The 14,017-nt window shown below is 34.8% G+C and overlaps 1 protein-coding gene across 3 annotated transcripts in view; it reads right to left on the reverse strand.

Annotated features, from left to right (window-relative positions):
* LOC21405845 (G patch domain and ankyrin repeat-containing protein 1 homolog) overlaps positions 1 to 5,455 on the reverse strand; it is a 6,120-nt gene extending 665 nt beyond the window's left edge. The window contains exons 1-5 of one of the 3 annotated variants that reach the window (XM_024170249.1): positions 5,316 to 5,454; positions 4,683 to 4,759; positions 4,543 to 4,596; positions 1,619 to 1,750; positions 90 to 532 (exon numbers count right to left, since the gene is read on the reverse strand). In XM_024170249.1, the coding sequence (XP_024026017.1) occupies positions 404 to 532; positions 1,619 to 1,750; positions 4,543 to 4,596; positions 4,683 to 4,751 (384 nt within the window). In that variant the 5' untranslated portion in view covers positions 4,752 to 4,759; positions 5,316 to 5,454 and the 3' untranslated portion in view covers positions 90 to 403. Of the gene's footprint in view, positions 1 to 89; positions 533 to 1,618; positions 1,751 to 4,542; positions 4,597 to 4,682; positions 4,760 to 5,315 lie in introns of those variants that run through there. The other 2 variants (XM_024170247.1, XM_024170248.1) reach the window with 2 other exon arrangements.
* Positions 5,456 to 14,017: the final 8,562 nt, after the last annotated feature.

The following is a 14,017-nucleotide window of genomic DNA, read 5'->3' on the forward strand; positions in this document are numbered from 1 at the left end:
CAGGGGTTGGGGTGGGGAAAAAAAAAAAAAAAAAAAAAAAAAAAAAAAAAAAAAACATGAGTAGATTTTATTTGAACAGAAAAACACGGTACAATTTCAACATTTTTCAAAACACGAGGTATACTCTTCCATTTAGATTAAACTCTAGAGGAGGATTTTATCATTTTCCCAAAAATAATTGGTCTTTGTATCATTAGTGATTGTTGTAAGATATCTACATTTTCAGCTACAAATAACAAAAAATGTCAACTGTTGTTAAGCCTATTTTACAGCATCAACTATACAACAAGGCAATTGTTGAGCCAGAATTGGAAGAATAAAATCTGTACAAAACCCCGAATCCCAAAAGATGGAAAAAATGGGGGGGCCAAAAATGATTAAAATAAAAAATATAAACCATCAATCAAACATTGTCTGGCCAGAACTCCCTAAAAAACGCCCGCTCAAATTCCTTCTCCTGCACTTGTCTTTCGAGCTCTTGCATTTTCCTCATCTTTTTAGAGAGTGGCTTGGATTTTTTTAATGGCACTTCCTAAATAATCACCAATATTAGTGATAGTGTGCAGGAAAATGTACAAAGCAAAGTCACCAAGGGGAAAAAAATTCATGAGAAATGGAAGAAAAAAGACGAAGTAAGCAGATAACAGCTTCCCGACAAAGGTTGTCCAGTGAGAATAGTTGTATTTTCTATATATTTTCCCCCTAAAAATCACGTTAATGTGAAAATTCTCTTCATGATCCAAACAAATCCAATAGTGAATTGTTTCTTATTTTGTCCAAAGTGTGATCTTATTCTAGATGAACGAATGCATTCATCTCACATTCTATCTGTTAGCATATGGTGAGTTCTTCTAGATCCAGAAATATTTATAAGATTTTCTTTCTTGCAATAAGCTTTAAAGATTATCTGCCTCTTTCTTGATTTTCATTGGGGAATTGTTTATTAATGGAAAAGGGTAACAAGTTTCGCAAGTAAAGGGACAAAATGAGAATCATTAATTCCCTTTCTTGTGTTTATTTATCTTAGAAAATGAGATGTAAAATAATTCAATTCCTTTTCTAGTATTTACTAAACTTAAGATGAGAATCTTTTTTTTTTCAAGGAACTTAAGAATAAGAATCTTATCAATGCTTTTATGTGATAAAATAATGAGTGGCTTTTTAGCAAATAATGATGATGATGACGATGCTGATGATGGTGATGATGATGGTGATGATGATGATGATTGGCTTATAAAGTGAACATATCAAAAATATATAACACAAGTAACTTTGCAATTAATATCAACAACCCGGAGTCAATACCATGACTCCTAAGGGGATGCTAGGCACTCCTTTTCCTCATTTCCTATATTGTATAGTATCCACCAAATTACCGTTTCCAATATTGTAAGTCATGATTAAATGAAAAAGAAAACACTCCTCCTTGTCCTTATCCTTACATGTGAAGTAAAAACGCCCTAAATGTCTGCTATTTATTCTTCATATCAATACCATATGTTCTTTCTAATCAATTACAAGTGCAGTCCAAGAAAAATGAGGATACAGAAAAAGAAAAAAGGGAAAAAAATGAAGTGGAGTAAAAGTTTAAGATATTGCTATGGTCAATGAAAATCACCTGTTCACTTTTCCCATCAGGGATGGTAGTGGTTTTAGTATCAAGAGGCTTCAGGGCCTTCTTCTTTACTTTGTCAGCTCCCAAACCCCGCTTGTTATTCTTCAAATGAGCTTCTACAGGTTCCAACCTACCCTGTTCAAAAATAAAAAATATTAGTCTATTACACTTGAAAAAAAAAAAAAAAAAAAACAAAACAAAAAACAAAAAACAGAGAACAAAAGAAAGCCATTAGTTAAATTTCCGACACCAGTGTACAACCTTGTTCACATACCAGTCAGCTACTAAATGTTCTAAATCAAATATCCAAATCTTACTTCTGACCCCAATGCAATGGTCAATTATAACATTTTGAACTCCTATCAACGCACTTGCTATGGCAGTTCACTTCCAAACATCAAAGACACTTGGTTGATGTTTCAAGTAGACTGACTAGGAATCAAACACGTGAGAAACTCAAAATTTCTTATCATTGTATTAGAAAGGTTTTAAGTAACAATATCCAATAATATATAACGAACCATTTCATATGAAGGTGTTTTGGTGGCGAATGAGGCTGTTGAAGAATATAGAGTTAGTGGAAGAGAAGGGTTGGTGTTCAAGTTAGACTTTGGGAAGGCCTATGATCATGTCAATTGGAACTTTCTTAGGTAAGTGATGGAAAAGAAGGGTTTTAGACAGAAATGGATTAGCTGGATTGTGGGTTGTATTAGTACAGCTAACTTTTCCATTTTGGTTAATGGTAAACTGAGAGGTAGATTTGGAGCTTCACGAGGGTTAAAGACAAGGAGATCCACTTTCTCCTTTCCTTTTCACTTTAGTGGTGGATGGGTTAAGTAGACTAATGTAAAAGGCTGGGGAACTAGACTTAGTCAAGGGATTTAGGGTAGGCAGTGAGAGTATTCATGTTTCCCATCTTCAATTTGCAGATGCCACCCTATTGCTTCTTGAACCCTCGAGGGATAACTTTCAAAATACAATCACTCTTGAAATTTTCTCAAAATATTCCGGGTGGGGAAAAGTACATTGAATGGGATCAATGTGGAGGAGGAGGTGATCAATTGTTGGGTGGGAAATTGGATTTTGAAGTGGGATCTTGACCGATGAAATACTTGGGTTTACCATTGGGGGGAAATCCTTTGTCTAGAGAATTTTGGAGTCCGCTGATGGAAAAGATTTCAAAAAGATTGGACAATTGGAAAGAAGGATTCTTCTCTAGGGGAGGAAGGTTAACATTGATTCAGTCGGTTCTATCTAGTATCCCAATTTATTTTCTTCCCTATTCAAGATCCCAGTGGCAATAGCTAAAGAGATGGAAGCTCATATGAGATGGTTTTTGTTGGATGGTTTGGAGAGGAACAAGGTGGATAATTTGGTTGCGTGGAAGGTTGTGTCTCTTAGTAAGCAAGAAGGGGGTTTGGGTATTGGGAATTTGTTGAAGAAAAATCAAGCTCTTTGGGTCAATGGCTTTGGAGATTTCCTTTGGAACAAGACTCTCTTTGGGCTACTATCATTAGGAGTAAATATGGTACAATCCAACGGCTGGGACTCTAACTTCGTTACTAGAGGCAGTCATAGGAATCCTTGGAAATTTATTTCTCAAGGTTTGACATCTTTTCTTGAAAGAGTGAAGTAAAAGGTGGGTGATGGCAGTTGAGTGTGGTTTTGGGAAGATAAGTGGTGTGGCGATCTGCCTTTTGCCATTGCCTTTCCTAGATTGTATAATCTGACTAGTGAGAGAGAGACCAAGATAAAAGATATTCTGGTGCATGAGGAAGGTTCTCAATTCAATTGGAATTTTAGATTTCGCAGGAATTTCAATGATAGAGAGTTTGAACAGTTTTCTTCTTCTCAATATCTTGGAGAGCTTCTCTCTAAACCCTTCTCAAAATGATTCTCAGATCTGGTTTGTGCGCCCAAATGGATTCTCCTGCAATTCTTTTTTTCTTTCCCTGGTCCCCATAATCCACCCTTTGAACCTTTTAATACCATTTGGAAATCTTGTGCTCCTATTCGGGTTAAGGTCTTTCATAAGAAACTGAACACACTTAATATGCTTTGTCTCCTAGTTGGTGTGTTATGTGCAGGAACAATGCTGAAACGGTGGACCACTGTTTCTCCATTGTGTGGTAGCTCGAGGATTATGGTATAAACTGTTGGGGGCTGCCTCTCTTTCTTGGGTCTTTCCTTTTCAGAGTAATACAATCTTGGTCGAGGACCTATTTGGATTTGGGCAACACAAGAGGGCCAGGACATTATGGAGAGCAATGATTATTGCGACTCTATGGGTGATTTGTTTAGAAAGAAACCAGAGGATTTTTGAAGAAAGGAGATGAGCTTTGAGGATTTATATGAGAAGGCTAAGTTTCTAGCTTCTCCCACAGATTCCTCATTCAAAGATTTGTTTTTTGTCCCTAATAATGTTAAGTTGGGAGGATATTCTAGTGTAGGCTGGTGTAAGGCTCTTGGTTGTGGTTCTGCTTGGGAGGTGTTTAATCAATATTGTCGTACTATTTTAAATTTTTTTTTTGTTTTGTTCTATGTATATGCTTCTTTATTTCCCCTGGATGGATCTCTCATCCATCCATAAACTTCATTTGTAAAGTTCTTGTTTTATTAATGAAGTTTTGTTTATTATCAAAATATATATATATATACATATATATGTACACACACACACATATACCCAGAAAACAAGTTTTAAACCTTTTTCAAGCAAGCAAAGTTAAAATTTAGATCCTACTTGGTAATCGCGAGGAAATGAGAGAGTCCAATAAGGGTCAAGTCTGTAATCTCCAAAATAAAATTGACAAAAAAGTGCTTAAGCCAATATTTTGAGAGAGTACCAACTATATAAATTCCGAAACAAAAATACAATTGAAAAAATAACAGTTGAAAATGTAATTAAGGAAAAGTAGAATAGCCACCTGCTCAGAAATCCCAAGACCAGTTCCTTCTTTCCAACCATGTTTCTTCAGAAGCTACAAAACACCAAAAGCAGAACTAAGTACACAATCAAACCAAGATAAACCTTAAATTAGTAAAACGACACAGGAGAAAAACGCACCCGAAAACCAATGTTAGACGAGTCGATGGCAGCTGCTGAGCCACTGGAACCCTCCAATCCTCTTTCCATGATTAGCCCTAAACCAAGATGATTAGGCATTAATTCCAATAAAAAGAGGTGAAATATAAAACTATTATAGTTGTAATGCAGTAACATAGATAGAGAAAGGATAAAGGCAATATAGAACAATAGAAGACAAACTATATTTGTACAACTACAATAGGGAAATTTTCAATAATCTGCTTTGGTTTCATTCAATCAAATTCTTAATGTGGACAGACAATTCTAACTCAACAAGGAAATTACTCTAAAATATAAAGACTACAAAACATAAAGATGAAATCAAATCTAAACAATAAACGTAATTGATAACATAATTCAAATCCCTAATAACAGAATATATATATATATATATGAATACTCACTAGGGATTTTCTCAAGCAAGTTAACAGTCATTGAGAAACTAAACTCGTAATTAGCAGAATTCATCTTAGTGTGTAAACAAATTGTCAATCTTTCAACATAATTCATTGTATTTAGGTAAAATTAAAAGCAGATTTTCTGCCCAAACTCGAAATTGGGAATGGTTTTGGCAAATATATTACATAAAATTAAGAATATTAAAAGCCGAACCTGCTCAGTTCTCTGGGAAACCCAAACGTAATAACGTATCGTTCCTCCTTTAAAAAAAAAAAAAAAAATTTTGCACATGAAATTTTGGGTGGAGTTTCAGAATTTCAGCCTTTGCACTCTGCCTTGCACGAACTTGCACATGAAGTTTCAAATTTGGGATTTTTTTTTCCCTGCAAATGGATTGGGTAGGCAAGCAAACAAAACCCTAATTACCTCATCCCATGTGAAATTACATTTTGCCCTTCTATCATTACTTAATTTACGTCCACATCAGCATCAAATTGAAGGTGTTGAACAGAAGGGGTAAAAATACTAAGCACCCGTTTAATTCATTGATTTGAGTTTTTAATTTAAGTTTAAATGTGATTTTATGTGAGAATTTTTTATTGTAATAAAAAAGTTAAATGTGATTATTTCTGAGAGCTTTTTACTATAACAAAACTCAAATCAGTAAAATGAACGGAATCTAAAATTTTAAAATTTGAGGGCTGTCTCGATCAGTTTTTAAAATTTGAGTGACAAAATAATAGAGTAACCAAAGTTCAAGAGGAAAAAATAAAATTTATCCAACTAGTTAAGCACGTGCATATCCAACTAGTTTAAGTACGTGAGATGCACGTACTAAGTTGTAATTAAAATATTAGTGCTTGTTCTTTTGAGTGAAAAACTCAAAAAAAAACAACTCGAGTTACAATTTTATTTGAGTTCATGTTCTTTTAAGTTTAAACTCGAGTTTAAACTTGAGTTCAAACTCGAGTTCAAGTTTTCCCTTTAACTCGAGTTCAAAAACTCGAACTCAAATTAATGAATAGTATTTTTTCTATACTTTAACAATGAAAAGATGAATAAAACCCGACCCATATACCCTATTAAAATTTTTTATCAGCATTGAGTTTTTATTAAAATACTATCTAAATACAAATTTAAGTTTTGACTCACTCAAACACAAACTCAAAAAGATTCTTATCTCAAACCATAACTCAAATGTACACAACTAAATACAAACTCAAGTTACAAGTTCAACTCAAGTTATAACTCAAATTCAACTTAAGAATTATACTCAAATTAAACTCCAAAAGAACAAGCCCTAATAACCTAAAATATATATGAAGAATAATAGTATGCAGAAAAAAATCCTACTTATTCAAAACAAGTATACATTTTAATGCTATTATTCTAAGCAATGGCATGTATGTTCTAACAGATATTGCACAACTCACCCCACTATATAGAGTAGTTTTTTTTTTTTTTTTTTTTAAGTGTAAGTTAATAGTATTTTAAGTCAAAAAATTACTTTCAATCACGAAAATACATGCCATTCTAAATTATAAGATAAGAAAAAAAAAGAGAGAGTTAAAACTAAAACTTGAAAAGAAGCATTAAAAAAAAAAAGAAAGAAACTTCAAAAGAAAAGAAAACGAAGCATATAAAAATCACCGTTTTAAATTACTATAGGATGAATATAAATTATGAGATAACAAAATAAAGAAAAAATAAAGGAGTTGAAAATCAAAAACGAAAAGGAAAAAAAAACCATTTTAAATTCATCATTTTGGATAACCATATAATGAACTCTAACCACTTATCCACTTTTTCATATATTTAGAATTTAACAGGGTATGAAAAATAAAAATAAAAAAAATAAAAGAGTTAAAAGAAAAAACAAAAACAAAATAGAAGCACACATTAGGGAAAGGAAAACAAAAGGGAAAAAAAATATAATTAGGTCTCATTCATTTCACCGATTCGAGTTTTTAATTACAGTTTTATTACAGTTAAAAACTCTCATAAAAAGTCACATCAAATATTTTTACTATAGTTAAAAATTATCACATAAAGTCACATTTTAATTTAAAGTAATAAACTGAATGAGGCCTTAGAGTTTCAAAGTGAAACAAGGGAGGTAGAAAGGGAGGAGAGGGAGCACCACAAGTTTTTAATATTGACATAAGATAAGCAAACAAATAAAAGATGAAAGCACAAGATAAAGAAAAAAGAAAAAAGAAAAAAAAAGTGAAGCACTTTAATGGTGCGTTTTTTATTACTAAAGATGAATAGTGGTGCCTATATGCACTCTTTTAATATGTACTAGTTAAGGTATATTTTATAACTTAGACGTTATTTTATGAATAAAAAGAATGAATGCACACAAAAAAAAAAGATTTAGAGACTTAAAAAGAAAAAAATTATTTACACAAATAACCTTTAAATTATGAATTTGTTTTATTTTAGCAGTCGACATTCATTTTGAGATGCTTGACTATCATGAGATCTATAAAATATAGATTTTCGATCCATCAATTGATAAATTCACTATTTTTAGACAAAATGTAGCATTAGTATAACATATCAAGCTGGTATTAAATATTAAAATAAACACGGAGATCTAAAACTGTATATAATCTAAACAAGGAAAAAAATTAGACTGGGAACATAATTTAATTTTTTTTATTTCAGATTTTATTTCATTTTTTCAAGAAAAACACCGACATGTTATTTGTCATTTATATTGTGTTAGATTTTGTCTAAACATAGACAGTTTATTAACTAAAGAGTAGTTTATCAATTAAGTAGTCAAAACTGTATATTCCAATAACGAAATAAAATTTTAATAGTTCTTCAGTTTAGAGACACCAAAACACACACTTGACCATGAAAGGATTGAAAAAAGCTAGTTAGAATTAATCACAACCAACTAGATGATTTTAGTCAGAAAGTTGAGATTAAAGTTTTAATATATCTATGAGAGGGAGCAATAAAGTTGAAATTGAGAGAAAATTAATGAGGAACGAAAGGAAAAAGAAAGGAGATCATAGTGAACAAATGGGCCAAAAATAAAGAGAAGAAAAAAAAAGATTAAGGTCACGTTTGATAAGAGGATTCATACTATGATTTGAATCATAGTTCATGGTTCGTTATAGTATTTTCTCTCACAAAAAATATACGTAAATAAAAAATGGTTCTAATATCATAATTCTAATCTATGAACCAAACGTCTCCTAAAGTAACAAAAAAGAGAGAGAAAGGAGAACAACGTAAAGCACAAAAAAAGAAGAAGAAAAAACGTAGTGTGTCATTTATAAGAGATAATGGTAGACAAATAAGAGCTAAACACAAAACGGGGGAAAAAGGGTAAACAACCAAAATGGCGGAATTAAAAGGAAAGAAAGATTCAAGTGGTTTTAAAGGTAAGAGACTTAAAAGATAAAGGGAATGAGAAAAAAAGAAAAAAGGGTAAAAATGTCAAAAAGAATAGTAAAAAGAAAGAAATGAAAAAAGAAAAAGAAAAAAAAGACAAGCATCAAAACGATGCAGAATGGACGGTAAAAAAGGATAAGAGACTACGGTAAATAAATGAAAAAAAATAAAGAAAAAGAAAAAAGGGCAAAAATGTCAACAAAAGTTAAAAAAACACAAAACAGAAAAAAAAAAAAAAAAAGACAAAGCACCAAAACGGTGCGTGTAGGACAACTACAAAATGAACAGGAGGATTTTTTTCCCTCTCTTTTATATATGTAGGATAAAATATTATTATTAAATATATAAAATATATTAATATAAAATAGATGAATAGAATAATTAGAAACAGAGGATCATATTATTAATATAAAAATTGCAGAAACGAAATCAACAATATTATAATAACAATTAACAGAAATAATAGAAATAAATTACAACTGAATCTGAAAAATAATTTCAACAATATGCAATGACGATAATGTCAATATAAATATATATTGTAGAAAAAAATATATATAACTTTTGAATTAAAAAATACTGAGGCCTATGTATCACACAGTGAAGTACATGAGGATCGAATTGGCGTCTAACTCTTAAAATACAACGGGAATTCTCAGGACACATGAGGATCGAATAGGCGCTTGACTCTTAGAATACAACGGGAACTCTCAGGATACAAAGACTTCACTAATAGTAATGGCTCAACTTCACTAGTAGTAACAGCTCACTAGTAGTAGGAGGTAGAATTTTTAAAAGAAGAGGAAAACTCTAAGACTGTGGTGTGTCTCAATTGAAGAGTGGGGTTCCTTTATATAAAGCTTAAAGAAGATCATGACTTCTTCTTTTTTTGATGTGGGACAAAACGTTTTTCTGTTTTTTTTCAACTTCTTTGGAGCTTTTGCTTCGATTTTTCTCAATTTCAAAGTAGCACTTTGAAATTCAATTTCTTATTTACCCGTTAACCATTTTGAGCATATAAATATATCATTTCAATCTCCTCACAACGGAGAACACAATTTCAAATTGAACCGTCACTAACACGAAATAGTTTCTGCTCAAAATCAAGCCTGATTCCTGAAAAAGGGTTTTCAAGCCAAATTTCTAACCGTTATATATGTTAAGATAAGGAAAAGAAGACAATTATGTAACCATAGTGAGTTAGTATTTAGTATTACTTGCACTATAAATAATGTTAATTGTTGTGTGGGAAAATGTGGGTGATATGTGGAACGGTGACAGCGTGACACGTGACCCTACTTTCCCTCAAAAGGTGACAACCCTCGATGCTTGGAGCTTGACTACCCTCGATGCTTGGAGCTCGCTTCCCCTCGACGCTGCAAAGAAAGGCCCAAATTAGGGCGTCAACCAGTTGTGCCGTCGAACTTATGCAACAAACTTCCTCTAGAAAGGGTCAACTATCAGAGGACATGAGGTCTACGCGGCACAGACGCCGAGGGGAATACTTTTCAGAAAGAAGCCTGACATCACAAGTTGCGTCTAGGGGTGGGAGACGTCTGCAGTACGGGCATTAATTGCAATCCCTTAAACCGCCCTACAGTGGGCAGTGAAAGATTACAGGAATCCACAGAGCTGTAATAGAAGACTAATTGGTTGAGTGAACAGTCCAAAAGGTGATTAGTGGGCTATGATCTGAGCTTAGAAAGGTAGGCCACTCGAGTACTTCTACCTACGAAAGAAAACCGCTCACGAAGGAAGCTTGAGCTATAAAAAGGGAAAAGCCCCATACACGAAGGGGGGGACTTCTCGAGTATTGAATGATAGAGAGAATATACATGCATTGTAAAAAGTCCAAAAGAAATATATCATACACAAGTGGATGTAGCTCTTTATTAACAGAGTGAACCACTATAAATCTCGCGTGTCCTCTCATTCAAGCACTACACTCATGCTTACAAAACACAACAAACACTTTATAGCATAATTTCAAATATACCGTTAATTTCCAGCCGGTAACCCAACGGGGAACCAGTGGGTAACCCAACGTATTTCTATTGACGAAATTCAGCCATCAACAATTGGCGACTCCACTGGGGACCGAACCTAGAATCTCTGGTTCATACGTTCATTGACATGCCTCTAAGAAGAAGAATCGAGGCCATCAACCAAGGCGGCCAGATGGAAGAAACTGTCACACATCCGGCAAACGACGGGATGGAAGAAGACCTACCTCCGGTTAGAAATAGAGCCCCACCCCAAGACATGCCGTAACCAGACCCTGTGCAGATGCAGGCCCAGCTCACTACCTTGACCGACTTGGTGCGGGGACTGATGACTGTAGTTGAGCGCTTGAATGGAAGAAACTCGATGCCGCCTCTGGAAGACGCCCCGAGACCGCTAGAAGCTGCCGTGGCTGGAAACCACAACCTCGGTGACCGCCAAGATATCCCAAAAGGAATCAGGGACAGTGAAAATCTTAGAGGTGATCCCAGGCCTCGGCCCTCCCAATCCACCGACAGTCGTCTAAGGGCCGCTGGACTCCGGGCTCCTGAGAGCCAAATAGCCAGAGGCCTGGGAAACCCCGAAGCGCCACCTCTGAATCCAGGCATAAATCTTCTAGGAGATGCGGGGTCGGTGCAAGTGGGCGGACGGGCAAGAGGCGGACCCGACGCACAGAGGGCAGAAACGTCGAGAGGAGCTGGTTCAGCAATCTCTACGGAGGAGGCACTAGCCATTATGGAGCGCATGGCCAACCTAGAGCAAAAGCTCACGGGCAATGTCGCCGACCAAAAGAAAAATATAGGGCGAGTGGCCGAGGTGGTGAATGTTGACCACCCGTTTACTGAGAAAATTATGGCGCCACCTCTCTCTGATAAATACAGGTCACCCTCGATCCCACCATATGACGTCAGAGGGGATCCCGATGATCACCTAGAACATGTCTCCAATCCTGAAACTTTCTAGGTGTCTATGACTGATCTATGTCTGGAACAACTTTCAGATCAATTAAGAATTTTCTAGAGTCAGGTTACTTTCTTTTTGCTGCTTCACAAGCTGCAACACATTAACTCTTAATGATAGAATTAGCAATTACACTTTGCCAACAACCTTTCTTGTCATGACTCCTTCACCTAGTGTGAACACAGACTTGGATGTTGACTCTTAAAATCCACGTATAACTCATAGTCAAAGTCTATGTATCCAGTGAAAGATAACTCTTTCACTGACTAAACTATCTTATAGTTTCTTTATTTTCCTCACACACTTAAGGATACACTACATGGCTACCCAATGATCGAATCTTGAGTTCAACTAACAACGACTGACTACTCCCATTGAATATCATATATTCGGGCTAGTAAAGAATAAAAACGTCTTCTTTTCTTTTGTTTGAAACATCTTGGTTTTGATCAAATCCATAAGACTTAATAGCCTCATCAAACTGATATTCCATGATCTGAAGTTTGTTTCAATCCATAAATGGATCTCTACAGTTTGCAGACTTTCTACTATAAGCCTTTCTTTATGTAACCCTCTGGCTGATCGATATAGATGGTTTCCTCAAGATAGCCATTCAGAAAAGCTGTCTTGACATCCATCTACCATATCTCATATTCAAAATATGTTGTTATGGCTGAGAGTATTCGGATGGACTTGAGCATGGCCACCGGTGAGAGAGTTTCCTCATAGTCAACTCCCTCTTTCTGGGTGTAACCCTTAACCACTAGCCTTGCTTTATAAGTCTCCACTTTTCCATCCGCTTATCTCTTTCTCTTGAAGATCCACTTGCATCTAATGGGTTTTACCCCTTTAGGTAGATCTACAAGTTACCAGACTGAGTTGGAGTACATGGACTCTATCTCAAGTTCTATAGTTGCTTGCCACTTTTTCTTATCAGAATCATCCATCGTAGCCTTAAAGGTCAATGGATCCTCCTTACCGTCATCAGCAGTGACGTTCTGTGCTTCCTCAGTATACCAGTTAGGTAACCTGCTTACCCTCCCACTATGATGAGGTGCCACAGGAGTTTGATTAGGAATCGTGGTCTTACTTCTTAGCGTTCCAACAACTCTTGTCAGTAGTGGTCCAATCTTATTGGAAAGTAACTTTTTCAGAACTACTTTTCTTCTGGGCTTGAAAACTATCATATAGTCATGCTCCAGAAACGTGGCATTTGTTGATACAAATACCATTTGATTCTTGTGACTATATAAAATAATCCTTCTCTTGTCCCCATTGCATATCCCACATAATATGCATATTTTTGATCTTGGTTCTAACTTTCTAGTCTATTGTTTCATCACATGAGCCGGACACCCCCATATGCGAATATGCTTCAAAACTGACTTTCGACCATTCCACAACTCTAGGGGTGTCTTTGGTACAGACTTAGATGGTACTAGATTCAGAATATACGCGGTGGTTCTTAGGATATAAACCCAGAACGAAGTAGGAAGTGAAGAATAACTCAACATTGATCTTATCATGTCGAGCAAAGTCTGATTTCTCTTTTCGGCTACATCATTTTGCTGTGGTGTACCGGGTGTAGTCAATTGGGATACCACACCTTCTTCAATCAAAAAATCCCGAAACTCTTGGTCCAGGTATTCACCCCATCGATCTAATCGAAGTGTCTTGATTGGTTTACCTAACTGTTTTTCAACTTCTGCTCAGAATTCTCTAAACTTTCTAAAAGTTTCAGATTTTTGTTGCATTAGGTAAACATAACCATATCTCGAATAATCATCAATAAAAGTGATGAAATATTCGTAACCTCCTTTATCTTGGACGTTTAACGGTCCACATACATCTGAATGTATTAGCTGAAGAGGTTCTATGGTTCTTTCTCCTTTCGATGTGGAAGGCCTCTTGGTCATTTTGCCTTCTAGACAAGATTTACAGACGAGAAGCTTACTAACTTTTAGTTCACGTAAAGGACCATCCTTTACTAGTCTTTCAATCTTGTTTAGACTAATATGACCAAGTCTAAGATGCCATAGATATGTGTTATTTATCGTGAAAGATCCTTTGCTTCTTATTCTTAGGTTCGACAACTTTTGAACATTTCAACATTACGCAGTGAGCCTAGTTGCTCCCGAATCAACTATCCAGGATGAGAAATCACCCTCTACTAAAGATGTTTCTGGAATTAGTAAATCTTATTTACTTTGATTCTTTTTCTTTGTTTAGGTGGAAACAATTTCCATTTAAGGGCTAAAACTTAATAAAGAAAACAAACATGAGTAGTTATTCCTGAATCAACTATTCAGGACAAGGAATCACCATTTTACTAAAACATGTTTTTTTTAGAACTAGCAAATCATATTTGCTTGAGTTCCTCTCTTTATTTCGGGAAACAATTTCCTGGGAATGGTGTCCTAGAAGCATGAGATGTAATAGGATATTTATTATTTATTTAATAAAGGAGTTTATTCATTATTTTATGTGCATATATTTATGAATATTTTATGAATATCAATAAAAATTCCATGATTATTTATGTA

Source organism: Morus notabilis, unplaced genomic scaffold, assembly GCF_000414095.1.
Source record: "Morus notabilis unplaced genomic scaffold, ASM41409v2 Scaffold437, whole genome shotgun sequence".
Lineage (NCBI taxonomy): Eukaryota > Viridiplantae > Streptophyta > Magnoliopsida > Rosales > Moraceae > Morus > Morus notabilis.